Here is a 26,473-nt window from a genome sequence, read left to right as displayed (position 1 = left end):
CCTCAGTTCCCAATCTGCCTCCTGGCTCCATCTTGCCCTGGAAGTATCTATCCCTTGCTAAGATCAGAAAGGCCGACGCCAACACGTCAGTCTTCATCTCGCCAGACTTTTTGGCAGCACCAGGCATCTGTCTCCCTTCTACAGAGCTAGGTCTCTCCTGGGCTTCCATAACACCCCTTTCCTGGCTTTTTTTTCTACCACTTGGACTGCTTCTCCTCTGCGGGCTCATTCTACTAGAACTAGGTGTTGCCCTAGTTGCTGTGCCTCTGTTCTAAGCCCCCTCTCTCCTCTCACTCTTGCTCCTGGGGTCGCCACAAGCCAGGGACTCTCCTCTGAGCAAATCCAATGGTCTCTTGTGCATGTCCACTTGGGTGCGTCAAAGTCTCAAAGCGTCAACCTCAACTCATGGTGTGTGTGCTGCTGGCTGCCTTTGACATTGCCAAGGTCATGACAGATTTTGTACATGGCGATATGGAGTAGACTACTTTTATTTATGCTGTCTGTCTACCTACCGGGATCCCTGGGTAGCCTGGTGTCCCTGGAAGTCCTGGAAACCCTTGCTCACCCTAGAAGATAGAGAAATTTTTCATCATTCTCAGCTGCTGTGGAATAGCCTATTCACATAGTCTCCTTGTTTCTCTTTACCAGCCTCGCAGTGATAAATCTAGAAAAAGTAACCCAAATTCCTTATGGCTACTAGGCCATGAGGCAGAAGACCAAAAAACCATTAACTTAATTAAAAACAGGATTAGAATACTGTTTCTCAAATTGTGCATAAATGGCAGAATCTAATTACGCCAAGAACTTTTTAATTGCTGCTTCTTTCAAACTTTAGTAATTAGTTCATTCATAGCCACCATTCTGGGGCAAAGGAGAGCTCAGTGAGAGAACAAAGGAGGTGTGTGGACATTGAAAACAATAGGCGTTGCTTTCCAAAGACTAATTTCGCACTCAGGGCTCTACCATGTGATTTACACACACAGCCTCAGATGAAAATAACCAGTTGAGCCGCCAGTTGGCTTTCATGGGAGAACTTTTTTAAAAGACTTAGAAAACAAGGAATAAAAAGTGAGAAAATGGGAAGGTTCCTGGTTCTAAACCACATTGCTGGTCCTGGCAAAAGGAAAGTTTCAGGGAAAGCCTATTTCTACCTCATTGCTATTTTGCCTTGATATATTCATTCAGAAAAGCATTTATTAATCGTCTTCTCTGCAAAACCTCCATACCTTCGAACCATTGCATCCTGGTAACCCAGCAAGTCCATAAGGGCCAGCAGTGCCTGGGCTGCCCTGGAAGGAGAACAGTTTCAGTGAGGAAGTGTCGTCATGGAGGAAAGAGGGGCCGAAATGTAAAAGTGGTCGTTTAAATAGTTTAGTAGTAAATTTAAGTCGTTTTAGATATAATTTCCATACCATAGCAAACAAAACAGGCTGATTACAATGAAGACTTAACAAGTGAGATGTGAATATCCCAGGTAAAAGAAATGGCCTTTCTGCATAAAATGAAATCCTTTAACATGCTGTTTTAAGCTGAGGAAAAAGGAAGGGAAAAAGAAGAGGAAGAGTGCACAGAGGGAATCATTGTATTATTCTATGCTAGTAAGCAGGATTGTTCTATTCTAGTCTACCTATTGAATTCCTTTTTATTCCCTCCCCCCTTTTTTTAAACAGAGTCTCAGTATGTCACCCTCGGTAGAGTACCATGGCATCACAGCTCACAGCAACCTCAAATTCTTGGGCTTAAGCAATTCTCTTGCCTCAGCCTCCCAAGTAGCTGGGGCTACAGGCACCTGCCACAACGCCCGGCTATTTTTCTTTTGTGACAGTTGTCATTGTTGTTTAGCTGGCCCAGGCTGGGTTCAAACCCGCCAGTTCTGGTGTATGTGGCTGGCGCCCTAGCCACAGAGCTACAGGCATCGAGCCTTTCCTTTTATTTTGAGGGGGGGCAGAGTCTCACTCTGTCACCCTGGGTAGAGTGCCATGACATCATTGATCACAGCAAGCTATAGTCTTGCCTCAGCCTCCTAAGTAGCTGGGACTACAGGTGCCCACCACAACACCTGGCTAGTTTTTCTATTTTTAGTAGAGATCTTGCTCTTTCTCAGGCTGGTCTCAAATTCCTGAGCTCAAGCCATCCACTTGCCTCAGCCTCCCAAAGTGCTAGGATTATAGGCATGAGCCACTGTGCCTGGCTTATCTAATTGTGTTCTTATTCTATTCTATTCTATTCTATGCTATTCCGTTCTATATTTTTCTATTTTCTTATGCATATATTTCAGAAAATATGATGTAGCACATACGTTATATAAATCCACACTCTATAATATGCATTTTTATGGTGCCATTTTCTTTATGTAACGAATGTATCAGAACACATTTCCACTAAAACATTGCTACCATTTTTAACATCTCTATTAACACGAGCTTACTTTTAATTTTTCCAGCTACTCATTTTCCCACTACTTACTGGAAGTCCAGGAGGACCAGAAAACCCCGGTAATCCAGTTAATCCCTGAAGATACAGAAAAGACAAGACACTTCAACATTGTTCAACCTATAAACATAAATTTACCTTAGCAATTCATCTCTTTCTGCAACTGTAATTGGGAATAGCTCAAAAGGATTGGAAAAACCAAAAAAGGTTTAACAAACTTTCATAAATCTCATACTTACATAACTTTTATTAAGAAATCATTAAGATTGTTTTTGGCTTTTTGGATAGATTTCTAAGCTATAATTTGCATGGAGTAAAGTGATTTGATCTTTTGTGAAGAGCTTAAAGAATGTTTACTATGTGCGTTTTTGTGTTACCATGGTCCCAAGAGACGCAGTGTCTCCGCCACCCCCAAAGGGTCCCTCATGCCCTTTCTTGGTCAGTTAACACCTGCCCTTAATGTGGTAACCACTATTTTGATTCCACCACCACAAATTAGTTTTATTTGTTCTTAAACTTCATCTATGGAACCATACACACTCGTTTCTGACATCTGCATAACTCTTAGGGTGCAAAGTTGATCATTTTTCAAATAAAAATATTATCAAACAATCAGGACAGACTGGACTGTCCTGGACAATCAGGACAGATGGACTACTAACCCTCACACCTTTGGGACCAGTGAGTCCTGGGAATCCTGGAGAGCCCTAGTTGGCAGGAAAAAAAAAAAAAAGAAAGAAAGAAAAGAAAAGGTAAACATTGTGAATATTATTTTTGACACTAAGAAACCCATACATTAAGATCCCAGTCTTATTCAGGGGGCAAACTGTTTTGCTATTGTAAATATTTCACTGTTAATAAGGTTCAATTGCTTGTTTATTTCACTGGAACTAAACTATTCATCAAACACAAATCCATTCAAACTCTTGCTAGTCACACTGCAGTTTGGGGTCTGCAACATCAGCAGCACCTGGACGCATGCTGGAAATGAAGACTCTCAGATCTCCCACACCTCCCGGACTTGTTCTGTTTTAATTAGGTTTTTGCACTCTGAAGTCTGTGGACTGACACTGTAAATGCCCCACTTTAGCCAGACAGCCGCGGAGGTCTGATAAGAACAAATGACAAAATTATAATGGTGAATGAGAAGGGCAGCCAATATTTCTATGCACATCATTAACAAAATACACTTGACATGCAGAAGGAAATAAACAGCCCAGCAAGAACTGACTGTACCAGAGATAAACTTGCTTCAGCACATGATGAAGACAGTTTTCTGGAGAATAACCTTAAATGGAGACTTTCTAACTGGACTACTTGGTGTGTCAGACCCATTGCCTGAAAGCTAATTTCATCATTCCAGAGAGTTTCAGTACATTTTGCTATTTTTGATTAGTTGAGAGAAAGGTTGTTACAGAATCTTCTGAGATTGGACTGTCAAGGCCAAAGTCCATTTTTCCTGTCTGAGGTGGAATTTCCAGAACCATGACTATGTTCAAGGCTGTTCCCCTTCTGGGCAGGATGCTATTTGTAATATGGAAAAGGTAGATGAGGAACTTATAAGTTTTACTTTCCAATTGTAAATTTGTTAATATATAAATTAATATATATATATATATTAGGTGTCTATATATTTTTTTTCTTCGAGATAGAGTCCTCACTGTCTCGCCCTTAGTAGAGTGCCATGGCATCATTTTAGCTCACAGCAACCTCAAACTCTTGGACTCAAGTGATCCTCTTGCCTCAGCCTCCCAACTAGCTGGGACTACAGATGTTGGCCACAACATCCAGCTATTTTTAGAGATGGGGTGTCACTCTTGCTCTGGCCTCAAACTCCAGACTCAAGCAATCCACCTGCCTCAGCCTCCCAAAGTACTAGGATTACAGGCATGAACCACCATGCTTGAGTAAAATGTATTTAAAATTAATATAGGAAGCTTATAGATCAGAGAAATCTTTTTAGCCAGTTTTTAATATCCCCTAACCATCTACCCTTGCTCAAATTACCTTTGTAGTGATATCTATACACTACGCTTTATTATACGAGCCTAAGACAACATGGCACTCAGATTTTCTGGATGAGTTTCATGGAATACCTGCTTGTTATATAACCTGTACTATGTGCCGAGTGCTGGCAACTCTTATTTAAATGTATCGCTGCATCTGTGAAGGGAATCCTGTAGAGGAGGGAACAGAGAACAAGGTAAAAAGGAAGGAGTTGGCACGAGGCTGATCAAAGTCCAGGGAAGTGGCCAACTCATGCTACCAGTGCAGTGGAGGAAAACCTGAGCCCGTGCTCTAGGAGAAGTCAGTAGAATGCGCAGGCCCGGCCTACAGTCTGGATGACATTTTCAAAATTAAGGTCAGAAGAAAGACACAGAAAAAGAGAATGCATAAATAAATATGGTAGACATGGAAAGGACAGAATTACTGGGGAACAGCTGGCGTTTGCATTTTTACCTGCAAACTGTAGGTGTGGATTCGGTTTCTTCAGTTTCAAGAGTTTGATTCTGGCATCATACATGTGATATAAGAAATATATAGGGTATCCCATGAAGTTTGTGTGCAATTTGGAATAGTTGTCTATTGCACACGAACTTTACAGGACACCCTGTATATGGGGTCTGTTTCTTCAGTTCCTGGCACACAGCTCCTGAAACCTGTCTAATTTGCTAAGTGGTCAGGTGCAAAGATCATCGTTTTTGTTCTATTATTTGGAGTTTGACATCAGTTCCTGACACAGAGCTCCTAAATCCCTTGGAATTTCCTGGGTGATAGGAGTTGCCTTTTGCTCTAATGAGGCATCTCCTGGAAGGTTCCCAAACAGGGGCTAGTTGCCCACAAAACCAAGCTGTGATTAGAAGCTTGGAATTTGCAGCTCCAGTCCCATTCTTCAGTAAGAGGAGAGCTGAAGATTAAATGAATAATATATCATGCCTATGCGATGACAACACCTCAAGAATCTCTACAGTATGGGGTTCAGAGACCTTCCTAGCTGGTGAGCATCCACATGCCGAGAGGGCGGGGCAGCTTGACTCCATAGGAACAGAAGCTCCCACACTTGGCACCCTCTGGACCTCACCCAGTGTACCCTTCATCAGACTGTTCACCTGTATCCTTTATCCTATCCTTTACAATAAATTTGTAAATATAAGTAAATGTTTCCCTGTGTCCTGTGAGCCATCCTTGCAACTTATCAAACCTGAGGGGGAGGTTGTGGGAACCCCTGATCTGTAGTCAAGTTGCACAGAAGTCAGGGTAACCTGGAGACCCACTACTTGTGATTGGCATTGAAAGTGGGGACACTGTGGTGGGACATAGCCCTTCACCTGCGGTGTCTGCATAAACTCTGGGCATTCAGTGTCGTATGTGAATTATAGGACACCCAGAGTGTCGAGAGAGTTGGAGAATTGTTTGCTGTGAGGAGAAACCCACACACGATATCACACTGGAGTTGAGCTCTGCTTTTGCCACCTGTCAGCTGTGTGGCCTGGGACACATTACTTATGCACTTGTTTATCCACGAAATGCAGATAATAATGGGAGCTGTATTACGTGTCACCTGGTCATGAGTTATGGAATGGGTGTGAAGAGTGACACATAGCAAGGGGAACATGACCAGGTGCCTGGCACAGAGCAAACATGCAGGATGTTGACTTTAATTATCATCTGTATATTCTAAGTCGTATCCTAATACATATTTTAATTTCAAAGCCTCCATATAGATCAATTATCGCTATCTTCCATAGCTTATTAGTTGGTTTATGGCTTGCTGAAGGTCAGGAGCAGGGGAATGTGTGGGTGCATGATGAGCCAGGCTTAAGTCTAGCTACTGTCCACAGTAGGAAAGCGCAATCAGCAAATCTAGTGGTTATGCAGTTATTTAGTAAATCCACCAGGGTATTTATTTAAACAATGCCCTTTGCTGTATCATAGACTTTACGATGAAAATGTGTGACAAGTGTGGTGGGCGGCTGGCTCTGGTAAGAACTCTACAAGCACCATGTCTAAGGGACCAGGAACAAAATGGGAACCCAGGAGGAGAAGACTGGGGGGACAGGAAGAGCGTCAGGGAAGGGAGAGACCTAGGAACAAAGATGGACTATGTTTCCAGGAGGAAGGGGTGATTCATACGCGACACAAAGCAGAAAGGGTCAGGTCAGACACAGAGAAAGAAGAGTTTAATTTCAACGGCCGTTTGAAGGTCACTGTTGATCTTTGCAAGTGTTTTCAGAGGAGGGGAGCTAGGCAGTGACCAGGAGAGGAACTGCAGGCAGCTCATTTAGCTGTTCTTTAAAGAAATTTGACAGAGAAAGGAAAGACAGGGAGGGATGACAAGGAGCCGGAGATTTGTATAGTTGGGGAAAATATTTGCACGATTCAGGGCTGGGAAAAGGAAAACCTCCAAAGGAAAGTTGGGACGTATGGAGAGAGGGAAGACACCTCCTGGCACAAAGTCTTAGCAGGAACCCCAGGGGTCAGGGTGCAGGTCTGGGGCAGGGCTTGAAGGGAAGGAGAAAAGAGCTCGTCCTTTCCACAGGAAGGAGAAAAACGGGTGTGGTTGGGACAGATTCAGATGTGGAAACCATGAAGATGGGGCAGGGGAGGGAGTTGAGTAGTGGATTTGGAGCTAATGACCAGCATTCCCAATAGCCTTGGAATAAGATGCAGCTCTGAGAGCCCAAATAATATTGGAGACGAGGAATTTGTCACACGCCCATGAGTCGGCTAAGATGTGGAATCCTGTCCAGGTTCTCGGCAGCCCAGGGAACAGGCATGATGAGGTCTAGGTGGGTTGGGGATTGTCTGGTTTGCAGAATGACTTACCTTGGGTCCCTGGGGTCCAGGTGAGCCTTCAGGACCTGGGAATCCTTTCTGGCCAGGAGAGCCCGGGGGTCCAGGGAGACCTTTCTCCCCCTGTTAAAACCAAAGTGACACAAGAAAGACTCAGAACAGCAATGACTCAACAATAAGCACATGGTAATCATTGTATTCTCTTCTTTTTGACTTTATGATGGCATTTAGCATATTTTTTCTTTGGATTGAAAACAATACTGGGCTGGGGTGGTGGCTCATGCCTATAACCCTAGTGCTCTGCGAAGTCGAGGCAGGTGGATCACTTGAGCTCAGGAGTTCCACACCAGCCTGAGCAACAGTGAGATGCCATCTCTATTAAAAATAGAAAAATGATCTGGGCGTCATGGCGGGCACCTATAGTCCCAGCTACCAGGCAGGCTGAGGCAGGAGGATGGCTTAAGCCCAAGAGTTTGAGGTTGCTGTGAGCTATGACACCACAGGCACTTTATCCAAGGTGACAGAGTGAGACTCTGTCAAAAAAGAAAGAAGGAAGGAAGGATGGAGGGAAGGAGGGAAGGAGAGAGACAGAGAGAAAGAAAGAAAACAACTAATTAACACTCAGTAGTGAGTGTGTTACTGGAAAGTGACCAGTTGTAGCATTGACCTAATGCAGTGTTTTTCAACATTTTTTCTTTTCTTTCTTTCTTTCTTTCTTTTTTAATCTCAGGGCACACTTGAACCTGTAGTTAAACTTCTGCAGCACACTGAAATTATGGTGAACAACAACAACAACAAAAAGAGTAAAAAGAGAAATATACTTAATGTGCCGTGAACATCTTTTGAAAATAATTCAATTAATGATCTTTAAACATTCTTTGTGGCATACCTAAGATCCTCTCATAATATACCAATGTGCCACAGCATACCGGTTGAAAATCTCTGATCTATAGGTTGAAAGTGCAGGCCCTTTTCCCCCGTGGAAGGGCTATGCAGAGCAGAGCTTAGCACAAGGAATCAGAAATTGAGAAAAAAGCCCCAATAGAAACATTGGTGTTACTGGAATGCTTGTTGAGGGATGGGAGAGAGTGAAGTTAAGACACAAGAATGTGTTTGGCGAGTGTGCATGGTTACTGTGCACTTGGAAAAGAACAGCACTGGGCAGGTTATGAGTTTAGTTCTTTGTTGATTACACAGGAATTCGTCATTTAATCTACTGTTTGTGTAGGAGATGCAGGAGCGATATCAAGGGCGGTGTAACCTAAAATGTGAGCTAAGTAATTTTTTAGCATCCAGATGATATTACAGGAAAGTACCTAGTGAAAGTGAGACAAAGTACTTGAGGCCCAGTTCTTGACATGGTTCTACCTTCAGGTCATCATCCTGGATATGGATCTTGGGATTACATGTAGCCCTTGTCATCTGTCCGGGCTTGGGTCTAAGACCCTCTCCCCCCCAAAAAAAGCCCCAAAGCAGCACAAGCTCAAGTCCCTTGTATAGAATGGTATAAGGCTGGGTGTGGTGGCTCACGCCTGTTGTCCCAGCACTTTGACAGGCTGAAGTGACAGAATTGCGTCAAGCCAGGAATTCAAGATCAGCCACATAATTATACCCTATCTCTACAAAAAATAAAATTAAAAAATTAGGTAGGTATGACCACTTGTGTCTGCAGTCCCAGATACTCAGGAAGCTGAGGCAGAGGATCACCCAAGCCCAAGAGTTTGAGGTTGCAGAAATCTGATGATGGTGCCACTGCATTCCAGTCTGGGAAACAGAGCAGACCTCTGTCTCGGATGTAAGTAAATAAAATAAAATGGTATAATGTTTGTATAGAAGCTATGTACATCCTCCTGTATACTTTCAACCATCCCTAGATGACTTATAATATCTAATACAGGGTACATGTTATGTAAACAGTTGTTTTACTGTATTTTTTCCTTTGTGTAATGTTTTATTATTGCAGTGGTGGTGGTGGTGTTTTTTCTCCCACAGTATTTTCAATCCGTAGTTGTTTGAATTCAAGAACTCGGAACCCACGGATAAGCAGGGCTGATTGTACTTTTTAACAGTAAAGGCCACTAGTTGATTTGGTCAATTCGGTCAATTTAGTGACACAATGGGTGAATTAAAAATAAACAAACAAAAAAGATCAAGTCAGCCATTGCACATTGTGTGTGTATACACACATTCAACAAGACGAAGAATAAAAGAATTTGCTAGACCCCTCTCACTGTGGAGCGAGAATATACCCGCACATCCTAGAATACCGTCTCATGAACAATAGGGACTCACTCTCTCAATGCTTCTTGAATGCAAGATGAATCTCAGAGCAGGTGCTTTCCAATGGGAATTTGAATTCTATAGTCATAACTTCAGAAAAAAACCCTAAAACAAACTACCCATGAATTATAAAACAATTTAAAGTAAAAATAATAATTGTTGCTATAATTAGCATATAAATCTTACATATGTAAGTTGTTTTGCATATAGATCTTAAAATGTGTTCTTAAAAATATTTTAAAATAGGCACCCTTCAATAGTGTTGAACAATTAATTAGTGTTTCTGAGGAAAGGGTTCTGTAAACAAAGATAAAAACTTACTTCTGCCTCTGTCTTAATTATCACAAATTGCAAGTTAATGGAGCGAGTTAATGAGATTTCACGGCATTCTTTTTTTTCCCCTTGAATTCTGCAATGGAGCTACATTCTACTTTGCTGAAGTTTTGCCTCAACTAGAATGCTAATTTCTCCACCAGGAGGCGCCCTTGCACCAATACTGTGGTGGGGAGGATCTGTGGGTTTCAGTGTTTCTATCAAAATGAATGAATCAAGTTGTTTTCAGTTTATCTGTCATGTTTAGCAACATTGTAAATAGAATATGCATATGGAGGCTTCTTATAAACCTTCTCTTTCCCTAGCTTGCTACTTACTATTTGTAGGCGAAGAAAATTGTAATTTAATAATTGCTGGTGTACATGCAAAATATCTGAAGCTTCCTAGACATTCTGTTTTTTTTTTAGGGTTAATGTTTATATACAAGTAGTTCATCACTGGATTTGGAAAATGAAACCACATACTGAAATGTTTCTGCCACTGATGAAAAAAGGGTGTGAATTACTTGATGAACTTTTTAGGGAAACGAAGCAACATTAGGCTTTGCTTTTACCTTCTCTCCTTTGATCTCATCACAGAAGCACCGGCCTTTGTCTTTACAGACGCAGCCCTAGGAAGAGAGAAGAGAAAGGGTTTTGTTAGAGACAGCCTATACAGCTGACAGGGCAAAAGTGAACATATTTTTCCGTTCTTGGAGTACTGGACACTATTTACTAAGAGTCAAGTGACATTATAGTAACACATCAAGAGTCACAGAAAAAAAATGAGGAAATGTTGCATACAGGAGGAATATCAGATGAATGGGCAGCATTTTTATGGTATTTAGGAATTTTAAGTAATTTATTTGTGGGAAAGGCGAAGTCATCTATCCTTTTTTCAGAACAATAGTTGAACCATAAGAAATTACCACCACTGTAGGTAGAAAGTGGTGAATGCTGGCAAATCTTAGGTTCAACATAAGGCCATGTATGCCTATTAATGTGTAATACATATATGTCTATGTACGTCATGTTACAACAGCATGTATATTTATAATATTTGTGTTTATTAACATGTAACATTCTATGGGCTATTTGTAAGGTTTTTCTTTTCCTGAAACAATGTTCAAGACTGAGATAAAACAATCAATACCCCTATGTATTTTTAAAGAGAAGAAACCAATTCATTAAAACTAACATCAAAATATTCTTTCATGTAAAATAAAACCAAAACATTTGATTGTGAGCTTGGTAAGACTTATCCTATCTAACTAGTTGCTTGGACACACTTACACCCCCAGCTCTCACACTGGACACATCCACAGTAAGGGATGTCAGTTTTTAAAAACTTTTTTCTGCTAACAGAAGAGCAAATGAAAAAATCGTTTTAAATAGTGGATTTAAAATATGTATTTGAGGCTTGGCACAGTGGCTCACGCCTGTAATCCTAGCACACTGGGGAGGCAAGATGGGTGGATTCCTGTGCTCAGATGTTCAAGACAAGCCTGAGCAGGAGTGAGACCCAGTGTCTACTAAAAATCAAAAACTAGAAGGGTGTAGTGGCAGGCGCCTGTAGTCCCAGTTACTCAGGAGGCTGAGGCAGGAGGATCGCTTGAGCCCAAGCGTTTGAGATTCCTGTGAGCTGCGATGAGGCTGCAGCACTCTACCCAGGGTGACGGAGGTAGACTCTGTCTCCAAATAATAATAATAATATGTGTTTGACATGCACATTTTATGATATCTGTTCTGTGATTACCTATTAATCCTTTAATTTTTGTCAAGTTAATATTAACTGAAAATTAGTTTGCTTTCCCCAGAAAAACAGATAGCAGAGGCAACGTATGTCTAAGAGGTTTGTTGGCTAATTAGTAGGGAAAATAAAAAGAAATTGCTTCGAGTGGAGAATTCTCTTTGTGCACCCTAAACAAGCAAAGACACCCACACACAACTGAATCTATTTCCTTAGCTTGGGTGGTAGCTTTGCTGCCACCCCGGGAAGGGGACTGCCTAGTGACTTTCCACCACTCGCTGAGCCTCTTCACATTTGTATCCATCCTAATTAATATGAACGGAAAGTATTGGTTTGAGAAGGAAAGTCTAAGGTCTCCCCAAAGGTTGGATATTTGGTATTTGTAGAAGACTAAGTCCTTCCTATTTTCCTCACTGATGTTTGGGGTCATTAAGACATATCTTAACTGAATTATTTTAGTCTTATGTTTCTGGATTTTTACATCTTAATGTTCATTTCACCCACTGTCCATATTTAATTATACTCTGCTGAGACAGTGGCTCTCACAGTGTGGATTTCCAGACCATCAGCGTGAACATCATCTAGAAACATGTCAGAAATGCAAATTCTGGGCTCCTCTCTACCTGCTGAGTCAGAAAGTCAGGGGGCAAATCTCAGCAAGGTGTTTTAATAAGCTGCCTGGGGCATGCTGGTAACTGCTCAAGGCTGTAGCTGTCCAGTCTCAGTCTTGGGGGTGGGGTTGAGCTAATTCTGAACCTTACATCGTTTGAGAAACTAATCAGCACAGCTTTTTGTTGTGGTGACTTTTTTGTTCTCTCTGTCATTCTGAAAGAGTAGGCAGACTTACGAGCTCCCTCACTTTGGGGGTGCTTTTGTTGCTCGGCTCAAACCAAAGTCCTGAAGACAAGACACCTCCAGGCAGTTGTTTTTGTAAGCGTTAAGTGCCCTTGACTGCACTTCAAGGGTCGAAGGCCCCATATCTGCTCCCACACAGCACCTGGAGGAGCAGAGTCTCAGGAAGGGAAGCCTGAGTCCCACTCCTGAAGGCACCAGATGCTGGGTGAGGACCTTGGGCTTAAGTGTACAGGGAGGTAGATGGCCTCTGTTTTCAAATGAACAATAAGCATCTCTGATTCTTCTGCCTCCTGGCCCCTTGATTCTGAGCATCTCAGGGCCAGAGGGAGGAGGGCCAGTTTGGCCATTCTCTAACCAAGCTTTGTAGGTGCCATGAGACAGGCTTCATTTTATTTCTTAGAGTAAGAGTCTGGTTCCTTGCACACTACCGGAAACCTCTCAATCTTAGCTTGAGCAAATAAGTGTTTGCTGATCTCCACACTTCAGGCCCCTTTCTTATACTCTCCCGTGAATATCTGCAGGTGGATCTGTTCTCTGACATCTGTGTGTCCCCAGAGAGAAGAAATTGTACAGTCCTGTTCCCATGAGTATCCTGGACATACAATGTCTTAAACAATTGCTTGTAGATTGATTAGACGGAGTACTAAGTTTGGACCCAAAGCTGGGGTCCAGTTTGGACAACTATTTTAGTCATATGAATTATACGGCTATTGTTAGCTGCTGTGATGAAGATACTTTCTGCACGTGTGAATTATGAATGACTATGACCCAAATGGCAAAGAGTGGAACTGGAGGCTTTGGCTATTTTAACACATGTTAACATTAACACAATTATTTGTTAATTAACAAATATTTGTTAGCTACTTAGATGAAAAGAAATTCTGGAAAAAAATTTAAACCCTCGGAAGAGTTGAAAAACAGTGAAATTATAGGGATTCTATGGTGTTACAGTTGGCACTCTGGGCTCTGAAAAACAGTGCACTGTACACATTCACGCGCTCTGATCTGGGTTCACCAACACACTCCCCACCCCAAACCATTGAAAAGTAGGCTGCACACAACCTGACTCTTCACCTCTAATACTTCTGTACACATCTACCCCAAATAAGAGAACATTCTTATCCAATGACATTATTCCCCAACTAAGAAATCAACATTAAGGCAACGACTTTAGGTTACTAGTTTTTAAATAAGATCTTCAGTTTTATACAAGGTCCTTATGACTGTAGAAAATGAAAAGCTATTTCATTTTTTTTTTTTTTTTTTTTTTTTTTTTAGAGACAGAGTCTCACTTTATGGCCCTCGGTAGAGTGCCATGGCCTCACACAGTTCACAGCAACCTCCAATTCCTGGGCTTAAGCGATTCTCTTGCCTCAGCCTCCCGAGTAGCTGGGACCACAGGCGCCCGCCACAACGCCCGGCTATATTTCATTTTTTTTTTTTTTATTGTTGGGGATTCATTGAGGGTACAATAAGCCAGGTTACACTGATTGCAATTGTTAGGTAAAGTCAAAGCTATTTCATTTTTAACAAATTTTTCCTTTTGTACCAGAGATTTTGTCTTCATCAATGCTCCTGCCTACCATCATCAGTACATGAGGTTTGATTTCAACAACCGGCTCTCAAAGCTGCAAGAGCTTTAGGACTCACGCTAGTGACACCAAAGGTCAGATGTGGACGTCTGGATGCAAGCTCATTATTCCCCCGAGTTCCCGCTGCCCAGGGTCTGGCTTCCCATCACCGTCTGCAATCACACAATTCCTCCCTTCTGCCATCAGAACCACCATTCTTGACATTCCCCCCTACCCCCATTTTTGTTCCACAGTTTGGGTTGTGAGCCTTTTGGGGCCATATATTTAGTTTTTTGTTTGTATGTGGCTTGCTTTCACATTAAAGTAGAATCCCTACTTGATAGTTTAGTACCAGCTGCTTGTTTAATTGGAAAAACTTAAGGAATCAAAACTGAACAGATAAATGAATACCAGACATTTTATATTTCCCTAAAATATACAAATATACACTAACTCTCCAATCCCATGGGATAGGGCCCAAGTCTTTTCTTTAGGAATGGATCAGCCATCTAGAGTTCGATGGCATCTCTCTTGTTAAATCCTACCCGCATCAACAAATTGCAGTTTTAGTTTCTTTGACACAGACCAATTGCTTTCAGATGCTTGTGGAAGAATCTGAAAGTCCTTGGAAAAGGGTCCACTGCCCTCCCTAGTCATGCATGTCTTCCCTGCTGAGCACTCTTCAGACCCAGGTCCACAGCTGCGTTTCTGTGCCTGAGTTAGTAGAAATGTTCCACAATTGTTCCACCTTGAACTTTAAGTTAAACTGGCAATGTGTGGCCTATGTGTCTGCAACATCAGGTTGACCAGGACTTGAGAGTGACAGTTTTGCTGACATGTAGATGCTGGACCTGATTGAAGGAACTCAAGATTATGGTCAGGGAAGCTTTGTGGTAGTTGTTCAGCTGCTGCTTTAGAAACAAGCCCTGTCTGTGTGATCCTGTAGAGACCTTGGTGCAGAGTCATGTGGAATACTTCTGGCCCTTCAATACTCCTGGGTGGTGAGAATGGTAACCCAAGACCTAATATATCAGTTTCTCTTAATAATCTTATTTTTCCTTAAATAAATGCTTTCCTTTGTAAATGCACTTAAATAATTTAAAAATTCAAATAATTGACTGAAAGATATAGGGGCCATATTTTCATTCCCATTGATTTTGATCCACCATTTCTAGATCCATTTTTTGAAACACTGTGGTTGCTTTAATGGAATATAACCCATTAGTTAATATTCAAGTGCAAAGTCATTCAAAAACGAGGGTGCCCACAGGCTAACTATTAAGAAAGTATAATTGATGGCTGTTTCTTGAGCAATGTTTTTATGATTTTTCCTCTTCCTACAATAAATTACCTTGTGTTTCCTTCATACCCTAATGGAGTCAGAAACCATTTGTCATGAGCAGAAAGCTCTTAATAATGATATTATGGCTTTTCTACCTCCACCACCAGGAAATGATCCAAGATTACATGACATTTTAGCACTTTTGAATATTAAATAGTTCAACTTGTGAGAATCATTCTTTGCATAGTCACATTTATTTTTTATGGCCTCACTTAGAATGCAAAGTAAACTTTCAGTGTAGACAATCTTGAAAGGTTTAGAAGTCTAGAAATCAGGGGCCGTGGATGTACAGACCTACCTGTGTGTATGGACCCGTCTAGGTGAGACCTACTCCCAGCTTTGTACTCACTAACTGGAACTCTGGGAAATTGCTTAATCCTTCCAAGTTACCGCATCGATAATGGAAGGTACTAGGATCCATCTTGCAGTGTTTTTGTGAGGAGAAGTTGAGACAGGCACTCAGTAAAGACTTAGTCCATAGAGGCCTCCTCTCACTTCTTTTATGTTACAAGATCTCCTGGCCAAGGGCATCCATTCTACTCTTTGATCCTTTTTCCATCGGGGGAACTATTCACCTTCCTCCCAGACATTTCCTCTTGATGGTGTTCATCCAGTGGCGAAGAACTGGGGCTCATTTCACAAGCAAGGGTGAGAGACTGCAAATGTTTTTGTTCAACTACAAATGAAGTAACTAATTGTTGTTAACAGCCTTATTAGAATACACCGAGAGTATGCATTGATTAACCAACTATTATTTGTATAGGAGCACAGATATACTGCAATTTATTTTTATTTCATAAAATATTGGTTAGAGACCCTGAGAATATTTGATGCTTATAAATGAAAGATGCCAGATCAAATCAGTAGAACCTCCATAGTTGACCACCTCTCTGCACTGACCACCTCCCAATTTTCACAGCCTGGAGACGCACCAAATGCATGCATCAGGTCAGGGGGCCCAGGTTCTGACCACCTCCGTATGCTGACCAGTTTGTTACAGTTCCGTGGGTGGTCAACTTACAGAAGTTCTACTGTATGTTTTACAAAGGCAGTAGGCACTTCTGGGAAAGCTCTGACACTTTTTCTCTCTGTCTCGTCTCATGGTGGCCGTGCGTCACCCCTGGCACAGTGAGGCAGACTTTTGGGGTCTATATCCCTGCTTGCTGAATCACCTGTGTCATACAGATAAAGCCCTTCAAATAACTCAGACAGTGCTCCCTGAGAGCTGTCGCTGTCTGCTATGACCAATTTATCAGCTTAATACACATATTGCTCCTTAGACAGATGCTTGCAAACTGACACAAGCTGGTGCTTATCACTTTCCCCAGATTGCAAGTGGGAACTGTCACTTTCAGTTCTTCAACCCCTCCCAGCACTGGTGTGCAGTAAAAAATGATCTTTTTACTCTTCAAACTAATAAAGGATCTAATTAAGCACATGCATTTTTTGTCATGCAGTAAAAGGACCGGGAAATATGCGCATGCATTTTTATTGTTCATTAATAGGCCAGAAAACAATTTCCAGGCAAACTTGGCTCTATTCCTCCCTCTGCTCCCCAAACCCAGAGTGCCCTGCCCTGTGCCCCTCACTCCTCCCCCACACCCGCCTGCCTGATTTGGGGGGAGGTGGCAGCGTTTCCAGCTGGTTCACACCCTGCTGAGCAGGTCTGTTGATTTTGCATTATGATTATTGACCCTGCCAGCCTCTGCCCAGCCAATAGCCTCGGGCGAACTTTTTTGTGTGTGTGAAAAGAAGAGCTGACCAAGTGCAGGCCAAACCGTGCCAGACAGACGCCATGAGCTGTCCTCTGCCGGCCGCCTCAGCCCCATCTGCCACTGTGCATCCTGGCAACATGCCCGCCAGGGAAGAAGAGTGACACCCAGGAGCTGCTCTCCCCACACTCGGGCGTCACAGATTCTCTCTGCAGCTGCCACTCCCTGTCTCTCAGCTCCTGTCCAGAGCCCACAGCGTGTCTAGACATCTAAACCAGCCACCGTTTTTGATTTTCTGGATGACAGCAGAGCGGGTCACTGGCTCTGACAAGGAAGGTGCAATCAGTGTTCTCTGTGTGCTTGGGAACAAACAGGATGGTAAGAGAGCTTTGCCTGTCTTGTGCAATGCAGCAAGTGGTATGTACCCCTATAATCATTAACTCCAGGTGTTTTTTTTTTTTTTCTTGTTCTAACAGGTTTTGAATGCAGAAGGCCTGAGAGGCCTCCACCACCCACATAAGGTAGACTCCACAGAATCCCTGCTGGGGCGCTGGTAGAGATGAACTCCCACCAGCCACAACACCAGTGTGTTCTCAGCGCTTTCCCTCCAGGCCTGCTGCCTTCCGCACCATCTCACTTGTACCTTGTACAGATTCTGTGAAGGAGGCACAATTATAAGCTTCACTGACAGAGGAGAAAAAATGGGATTCTGAGAGGCTAGAGGGAGTAAGGGACAGAGCCGGGGATGTGAACCGGGCAAGGCAGCCTGTGGTGGGTCATGTTCTCAGCACAGGCTGTGCTCATTTCCTAGGGGCTCTGCGGGCCACCCAGTCCCGGGGTGGGGGAGGATATTTTTCTCCTCCCCTTACCCGGTCACTGTGCTTCCATAATGGGCTATAAAACCCCAGTAATAAGCACATTGTAGTTCACAGAATTAGCCGTGTAACTCAGGAGTTGGCAACAGCAGCCCATGGACCAAATCCAGTCCCCTGTCCGTTCCCGTACACCCTGTGAGCTATTAACAAGACTAGCTTTTATATTTAAAATGGTTGGGAGAAAAATCAAAAGAAAAGTAATATTTTTGTCTTGTGAAAATTCTATAAACTTTAAATTTTAATGTCTATAAATAAAGTTTATATTTTGTCCAAAACTGTGTGGATACTCGTTTTCTGCCTTGGCATATAGGTTCTACACAATATTTTTGATTTTTGCCTCTTGGCTTACAAAGTCTAAAATATGTACTATCTAGTCTTTTATGGAAAAAGTTTGGTGACTCCCTGGTGTGAATGGTCTTGATTATATTTTTTCTGTAGCCATATAAAAATGGCATTTAAAAAGTTAAGCTAGAAACCTAAAGACAAGATCAGCTCCGAGCTCCCGTGAGAGGTGATATTCCTCCCTGGAATGTCAGACAAGTGCCTCTTTTCTGATCCTTCCCTGTCTTCCCTCCCCCTCCACTGAGCTTCTGTCCAGGGCTGGGGGGATGCAATTTGGGGACTGGAAGAACCCAGCAGATCGAAAGTTCTCAAGGTTCCTCACCTCGTGGCACATTAAAATAAATACATCTCCAAATGAAGACCAACATGGGATTGTCTTTTTTTTTTTTGTAGAGACAGAGTCTCACTTTATGGCCCTCGGTAGAGTGCCGTGGCATCACACAGCTCACAGCAACCTCCAGCTCCTGGGCTTAAGCGATTCTCTTGCCTCAGCCTCCCAAGTAGCTGGGGCTACAGGTGCCTGCCACAGCATCCGGTTATTTTTTTGTTGCAGTTTGGCCGGGGCTGGGTTTGAACCCGCCACCCTCGGCATATGGGGCCGGCACCCTACTCACTGAGCCACAGGCGCCGCCCCCAACATGGGATTGTCTTATTTATATTTTTCTATGTAAGAGCAATGGTTACCTCTAACACAAACCTAAATGGTATAATATAATTTTTTTTTTTTAAGACAGAGTCTCACTCTGCTACCCCAGGCCAGAGTGATTTGGAGTCAGCCTAGCTCACAGCAACCTCAAACTCCTGGGTTCAAGTGATCCTGCTGCCTCAGCCTCCTAAGTAGCTAGGACTACAGATGGCTGCCAAAATAGTTTTTCTATTTTTAGTAGAGATGGGGTCTCACTCTTGAGCAGGGGGGTCTTGGAACTCAAGAATCCATCTGCCTCCATCTCCCAGAGTGCTGTGATGACAGGCAGGATCCACTGCTTGGGGCCCAGAAGAAAGGAAAATTAAGATACTATAAAAGATGCTTCTTTAAAGTGAAAACAAATAACTCTCATTTGATTAAAAAAACTCTCTGCCGCATTCTTGTTTTTCTCATTTGCTTTGCTCTGGGGAAACCCTGCACTGCCAACACAGGGGTGACAACGGGAAACACTAAGTTAGCCACAATTGTCTCCTCTGACTCTTGTTGGCTGCTGTTTGCTTGGCCACCTACTACCGCAGGGTCTTTCTTATCTCTAAGAGGTAAGAGCGAGCTGATCTCATACAGTGGCGTGCATGCTAACAAGTAGGTTTTTAAAAAATCTGCCCTGAAAGTGACACAGGAGCCAATAACTCTTAACACAAAGAACCTCCGCTGATGCCACCAATGACGAAAATCCAAATTCCAGGCTGGCAGGTGAAGACACGTACAGGGCAGACAAGCCCCTCAGGCCACAGGCCTGTTTTGTCTACTTGTAGGACCAGGTCTTTCAGAAAACATCTTCAAAAATGTTATTTTAAAAAATTAAAATGGGTGCAGTGGCTCATGCCTATAATTCCAGCATTTGGGGCGAATTGCTTGAGACCAGGAGTTTGAGACAGTGTAGACAACATAGTAAGACCCTGTCTTTAAAAAAAAATTTTTTTTTTAAATTAACCAGGGATGGTGGTGAGTGTCCTGTAGTCTGACCTACTCGACTGCATGAGCCCAGGAATTCCAGGTTGCAGAGAGCTATGATCGTATCACTGTATGCCAGTCTGGGCAACAGAGTAAGACTGTCTTTAAACATTTTTTTTTAAAGGAAAGTTTGGTTTGTATACACAACCCATCTGTCCCCTTTTCATTTGCCAATCAGGGAAGAAGTACTTGAGGGAATTTCACTTCTTAACCAACAACTGAACCAGGCACTTGCGACTGCGCCAGAGTTGGAGTACAGGCAGGAGGGCATCTAGTCCACAGTTAGGGTGACCAGATGCTTGTCTCTGCTTCCATGAGCTACTCCTGGGCCAATTACACCAACTGTCAAAAGCAAAAGCTAAAGTGCCTTTAAAAGTTTTGTATTTGTCAGTTTTAGGTTCTGGGACAGTTGTAGGTTTCTATAAACCTTGTTTATAATACCATCCATTAAAATAAGACATTTCAAGGGAACATCCATGGCTATCTGTGAATCCACAGTATGAAAAAAATGTCAAGATGCTGAGGTTGCCCATGAGACAAGGCCACCTTCCCAAATGGAGGCCTTCTTTAGAGTCTAGGGAAGATGCTGGTGTCGGATCTCCTGAGGATACGGACCCTGCTTGAGTGGAAATATTATTAGGAAGAAAGAACCGAAGTCTCACTTGTGTATGAGTTAATCCAGATAGTTGATCAAATACTTTTATATGTGTCTTGTCCTTTGGAAAACCAGTAAAATGTGATAAAGAATAAAAACATAACTAAAGGAGGAGCACCAACCCACAAAACAAGGGAAACAGGTGAAAAAGAGACAAACGAAGAGTGCCAGTCAATTTCTGGAAGACGGACGGCAAGTGGAAGCTTTGAGTCAACCGGAATAGTAAGTTGGTGAATACTCTGACCCATTTCCTTAACTCTAATGAAAGATAAAAATGTAAGAACAGAAAATTAAAAGACACCAACTTAAAACCAAGGTAAATGTTCCTGGGTCCACGTTGGAAGGTAAGCAGGAAGTGGTGGGTGGGGCTGGTGCCACAGGCCACGGGACTGAGCCTAGAAGCTAAGGGCATTTGGAAGGTTGGGCTCCTGTGTGCAAGAGGTGAGCCAGAAGCACCATTCAAATCACCTGCCCTGCTGCGGTGGGGGAATACCCAACAGAAGTGACTCCAGATGGGTGGACACACACACAGAGGAAAGAGGGGAAACAAACAGCAGGAGCTGGGACGTGGGGGTGTGCTAACCAGTTTCCAAGATCCCTCAGCCTGTATTCGTGCCCTTGGCAAGTCCCTTCCCTGTGGCCTGGGGGCTCTTCTGTAGGACCAACAGAGTGGGGCGGAGGTGACAATATGTCACGTCTAAGACCAAGTCATTGTGACCTCTGCTCGCTCTCTCTCAAGATTGCTTGCTCTGGGGGCAGCCGGCTGCCATGCCACACAGAGAGCCTCTGTGCTGAGACTGCTGACAGCAGCCCTGTAATCTGGCAATCCTGTGAGCCAGTCCTCTGACCCCTTCAGCCTCAGAGGATCCAGCCACCAGCCTGACTGCAGCCACATGAGACTCTGAGCCAGTGCTGTCCAGAGCCAGCACTGTCCAGCTAAGTGGCTCCCTCATTTCTGCCCTTCAGAAATCCTGTCAGATAGTAAATGTTTGCTGTTTTAAGCTGCAAAATTTGGGGATACTCTGTTCGGCAGCAATAAATACTACAAGGGCCCAACTAAAATCAAAAGGTTGATGGACATAAGGAAAGATAAATTCTTGAAATCTTCCCAGGAAACAGGACAAAAAGAAAAAGAAGTGAACAGTAAGAAGAAAACTATGAAGGTTTGAGGTTTAATCCAGGAAGTGCAGTGTCTGACCCATAGGAGTTTCACAAAAAATTATAAAAAATTATACAAGGAACAATTTCTAAAGCAAAAAAAAATAGATTTTTGGATTGACAGCATCACTACATGTGCCCCTCTTATAAGCACACACTGACAAGCACACAATCATAATGTCACCCAACACTGGGACAAAGATCCTATAAATAAACACCACCACTAACAACAAATAGTTTCATACAAAAGGGACTTGGAAAGCTGGGCACAGTGGTTCACACCTGTAATTCCAGCACTCTAGGAGTCTGAGGCAGAAGGATCCCCTTGAGCTCAGGAGTTCAAGACCAGCCTGAGCAAGAGCAAGACCTTGTCTCTACCAAAAATAGAAAAAATTAGCTAGGTGTCCTGATGGGCACCTGTAGTCCCAGCTACTTGGGAGGTTAAGGCAAGAGGATCGCTTGAACCCATGAGTTGGAGAGCTTGCCATGAGGTAGGCTGATGACATGGCACTCTAGCCTGGGCAACAGAGTAAGATTCTGTCTCATAAAAAAGAAAAAGTTCACTTTGACTTGGAATCAAAGTGGCATTGAATGTGTCAATAGCAGTACCACAAGGAGATACAGCTGGGGACCTTCAGAATTCTACAGGAAACTGATTGACAGTCAGACTTTATAGTCAGCCAAATGGTACATCAAGTTTGAGGAAACAGAGCTATTTTAAAGTATGTAATGGATGAATCCAAAAGATCACTTTTCAGGGACACTTGCACAGTGAACTCCTGGAGGACATGCTCAACCGAAGTAGGGAATTAGGTCAAGAAAAGGAAGAACATGAGGTCCGGGAAACAGGGTCTAACTCAGAATGATCGTTCCAGGATGATGAGATGACGGTGGACCACTGACTCCAAAACCAGAGGGTGGGGGTCCAGGGTGGACAGTAAGAACACAAAGGACTGGTAGGTTGTGTGAAGAGTGTGACGGTAGAAATGGTAAAATGTCTAAGAGAGTTTATGAACATGAAAAGTAGTGGCTCAGGAGTAAACGGAAGTTCCACAATTGTACACTACTGACTTAACCAAAAATTACAAGATCAGCATATTGGGAAGATTCAGGGAAAAGAAGGAAGGTTAGTCACGGCATCTACCAAACTGCAAGGCAGTAGATGATGTTAAAATTGGCCAATTGTAAATAAGTCTAAAAGCCTGCTTTTCAGAAATGAGGAGGTAAACGAATGGGAAAAACAGCAGCAAGATTGAAATTGGTGGCTTCTGTGGAGAGGAACTTCAGTGACAGCCACTAGGAGAAGGGTTTTGTTTTCATTTTAAGCATGGTACTATTACAAGTATTTTAGTATTTATTATGTGCATGTTTTACTTGTTCAAAAACAACAATCAAAAGAAAGTTCATCTAGAATAACTGTTCTAAAAATAAGAATAACAAAAAGAAATTTCATCTCGGAAATAGAAAATTTCCTATTCCTTTACATTTTAAGTCCTATAATTTTATTCATTGTTTTCTTGGTAAGCATTCATCTAAAGCAATTTTTTTTTTTCGGTTTGTTTGTTTTTCAATTTGGAAAACTACTAACTTAAGTTTTAACTTCCCGGTAGAAAAAAACACAGTAAGAGTTAACATAAGAAAATTTTAGAGATCAATGATTCAGAAATTTGATGACCAAGGCATGGAGGTGAAGACTCCCTGCAGACACAGGGAAATCACAGAGGTTCACTGAGCTGCTGCTCTGGGATGGTGGGGGCCCTACAGGCTCCCTTGTTATAAGGTACAGAACCTTAAGATCTCAAGAGGCCTTACAGCTCATCTCTCACATGCTCATCCCAAGGTCAGTGCAGATCTTGCTTAAAGCCTGGACCTTCTAATTTTCCCTTGGGCAGATGAGCTGACTGGATTTTGGAACTCCCGTGTGCAAACAGAGGCTCCGTTCCATGTTAACTTTCCTGCCTTAACTTTGGCCTTCTTCGAGTCCATACCCTTGGGCTTTGTTCTGGGCAAGCTCTCTACCCTGTTTCCACAAAAATAAGACAGTGTCTTATTTTAAGGTGTGCTCCCAAAGATGCGCTAGGTCTTATTTTCAGGGGACGTCTTATCTTTCCTGTAAGTAGGTCTTATTTTTGGGGAAACAGAGTATAAAGAAAAATAACTCACTGTGGCTAAATTGGGTTTGGGTCCATCCCTGGTTTGTGCTCATGACTGTACAAAATATCTTCTTAAAAGCGAGGACATGGCTTGGCGCCTATAGCTTAGTGGCTAGGGCGCCAGCCACATATATCGGAGCTGGCAGGTTTGAATCCAGCCCGGGCCTGCCAAACAACAGTGATAACTGCAACCAAAAACTAGCCAGGCATTGTGGTAGGTGCCTATAGTCCCAGCTACTTGGGAGGCTGAGGCAAGAGAATCGCTTAAGCCCAAGAGTTTGAAGTTGCTGTGAGCTATGATGCCATAGCACTCTACTGAGGGAGACATAGTGAGGTTCACACACACACACACACACACACACACACAAAGCAGAGGACAATAGATGCTGTCTAATTAGCACCTTGCTGTCGACTGGATATAAGACACTAGATCACGACTATAATTTCCTATAAAGCATAGGAAGAGAGACTGGTACTCTGAATTTTCTTTTAAAAAAATGTATGATATAAATGTTGAAACTTTAGCTGTGTTGTCAACTTTGGAAAAGTATCCTGGTCTACCTTGTTGAGTTGACATTGTACAGAAATTAATAGCCATATTGGTTTAGAACTATTAAATTTAATTAATTTAATATAGTGCAGGGGTAATGCACTATATTAAAATAGGAATTATCTTATCTAAATGGATTTGGTTACAAAAACCAATAATGTATTCTCTGAACAATGAAAAAATGTGCACTATAAATGCATGGGATGTTTTTGTTTCATTTGTTTTGAGTAACATCCTTCTTTGATAGCACCTGTTCACATCCAGCTGAGATAAAGAAAATTCTCTCTCTATAGCTTCACAGTGCTCCAACAGAAACTTGGCACGGCAGTTCTCAACCTATAGTACATACCCGTTATCTGGAGGCTTTAGTAACCTTGCCTTTTTCCCTGGATCCCATCCCCAGTGAGGCCTGAGGGTGAGGGTGCCCAGAATCTGCTCTGGAAATAAGCAGCCTGGAAGGATGGGGGAACGTCCTTAGCCCATCAAGTAGTATTAATAAAAAGGAGCTCAGATTCATCTCAAGAACTACTATATTAACCTTTTTGGCATTTATGAAATAATAAAACAGCATTAAACTTTAAAAATACGCAGTCTGACAATTAAGTTCAAGAACTGATCCTAGAAGAAGAGCTTCATCCCTCACTGCTGAGTATCACTATGGCCACCTTCCAAGTCCTCCCCTTGGGAAGCTATGAACTGATGCCAGAGCCTAGTCCACCCTTCAAAGCAATTTTGGACCTTGTTTTTCAGGAATAGCAAGCAGAGTCATCATCATACAAAGGTTTGACAATTAAGTTCATGAACACGCCACTGTGACCTTATGTTGCTAGCACTGTACAAACAAGCCAGTAAGGTTTCACAACCTCGGTATGTCAGTGTCTCACAGCTGTGTTCTTGTTAATGTGTGGCAGTGTCTGGCTGAGCGGTGTTCATTATTGTTGTTGCTCTGGTAGTCATTCCAGAAAAAGAGTTCCAAAATTGCTTTGAAAGGGGGACTAGGCACTGGAGTCGGTGCACAGCTTCCCGAGGGGAGGACTTCAAAGGTGGCTGTAGTGATATTCAGCAAAGAGATATGTAGTACTTTTTCTAGGATAAGTTTGTGAACTTAATTGTCAGCCCTCATATAGGATAGCTGGGATTAATTTTCTTTTCTTTCTTTTCTTTTCTTTTTTTTTGTAGTAGAGACAGAGTCTCACTTTATCACCCTGGGTAGAGTGCCGTGGCCTCACACAGCTCACAGCAACCTCCAACTCCTGGGCTTAAGCGATTCTCCTGCCTCAGCCTCCCGAGTAGCTGGGACTACAGGCGCCCACCACAACACCCGGCTATTTTTTTTTGTTGCAGTTTGGCCGGGGCCGGGTTTGAACCCGCCACCCTCGGTATATGGGGCGGGTCCCCTACTCACTGAGCCACAGGCGCCACACATGGGATTAATTTTCAACCCTACATAAATTTCCCCAATTGGATTATGTCACTTTTTTGATTAAAAGTGTTTGCTCATTGCCTTGGGTGGTCGGTGCCAAGTCTAAGCTCCCTGGCACGATGCAGAGACTCTCTTTGTCTGGGTGCCCCAGTGTCCCCAGCTGAGAGGCCCCCAGTCCCTGCAGAGCTGCCACTGACTCCTGCACTGTCACATTCCTGTGCCTTTCCATGTGGTTTTTTGGCCTGCAGTGTCTACTTTGCACTTCCCCTACTTTTCTCAACTAAGTTTTGCTCATTTCAGAGCAGTTCAAAGGTTACCTCTTTCTGAAAGACTATTTCCCTAAATACCCTTGGTGGTCTGTTGCTCCCACGCCTGTTCTGTGCATAACTGCCCTTATAACAATCTAATTGCACTGTAATTATCTGTTTACATGCCTGCCTGCACTGCCTCACAAAGCTTCTCATAGGAAGCAACAGCCAACTCCTCTCTGTTCCTGGGGAGGAGACTGTCCGGACAGGACACTGTCCTCTTTGCCTCACAGGACCCAGTGGGCCTGTTTGATTATAAAAGGACGCCCTCTACACATAGACTGCCAGTGGGGGTAGCACT

The 26,473-nt window shown here is 42.9% G+C and overlaps 1 protein-coding gene across 3 annotated transcripts in view; it reads right to left on the bottom strand.

Annotated features, from left to right (window-relative positions):
- The window catches only part of COL4A3 (collagen type IV alpha 3 chain), a 176,609-nt gene that overhangs the window by 87,790 nt on the left and 62,346 nt on the right, over positions 1-26,473 (bottom strand). For all 3 annotated transcript variants that reach the window (XM_053598282.1, XM_053598283.1, XM_053598284.1), the window contains exons 2-7: positions 10,394-10,450; positions 7,261-7,350; positions 3,096-3,140; positions 2,467-2,511; positions 1,227-1,289; positions 513-566 (exon numbers count right to left, since the gene is read on the bottom strand). In XM_053598282.1, the coding sequence (XP_053454257.1) occupies positions 513-566; positions 1,227-1,289; positions 2,467-2,511; positions 3,096-3,140; positions 7,261-7,350; positions 10,394-10,450 (354 nt within the window). The remainder of the gene's footprint in view (positions 1-512; positions 567-1,226; positions 1,290-2,466; positions 2,512-3,095; positions 3,141-7,260; positions 7,351-10,393; positions 10,451-26,473) is intronic.

Source organism: Nycticebus coucang, chromosome 7 (genome assembly GCF_027406575.1).
Source record: "Nycticebus coucang isolate mNycCou1 chromosome 7, mNycCou1.pri, whole genome shotgun sequence".
Lineage (NCBI taxonomy): Eukaryota > Metazoa > Chordata > Mammalia > Primates > Lorisidae > Nycticebus > Nycticebus coucang.
Note: the sequence above shows the minus strand (reverse complement) of the source record. Positions and strands in the feature narration are given on the sequence as shown.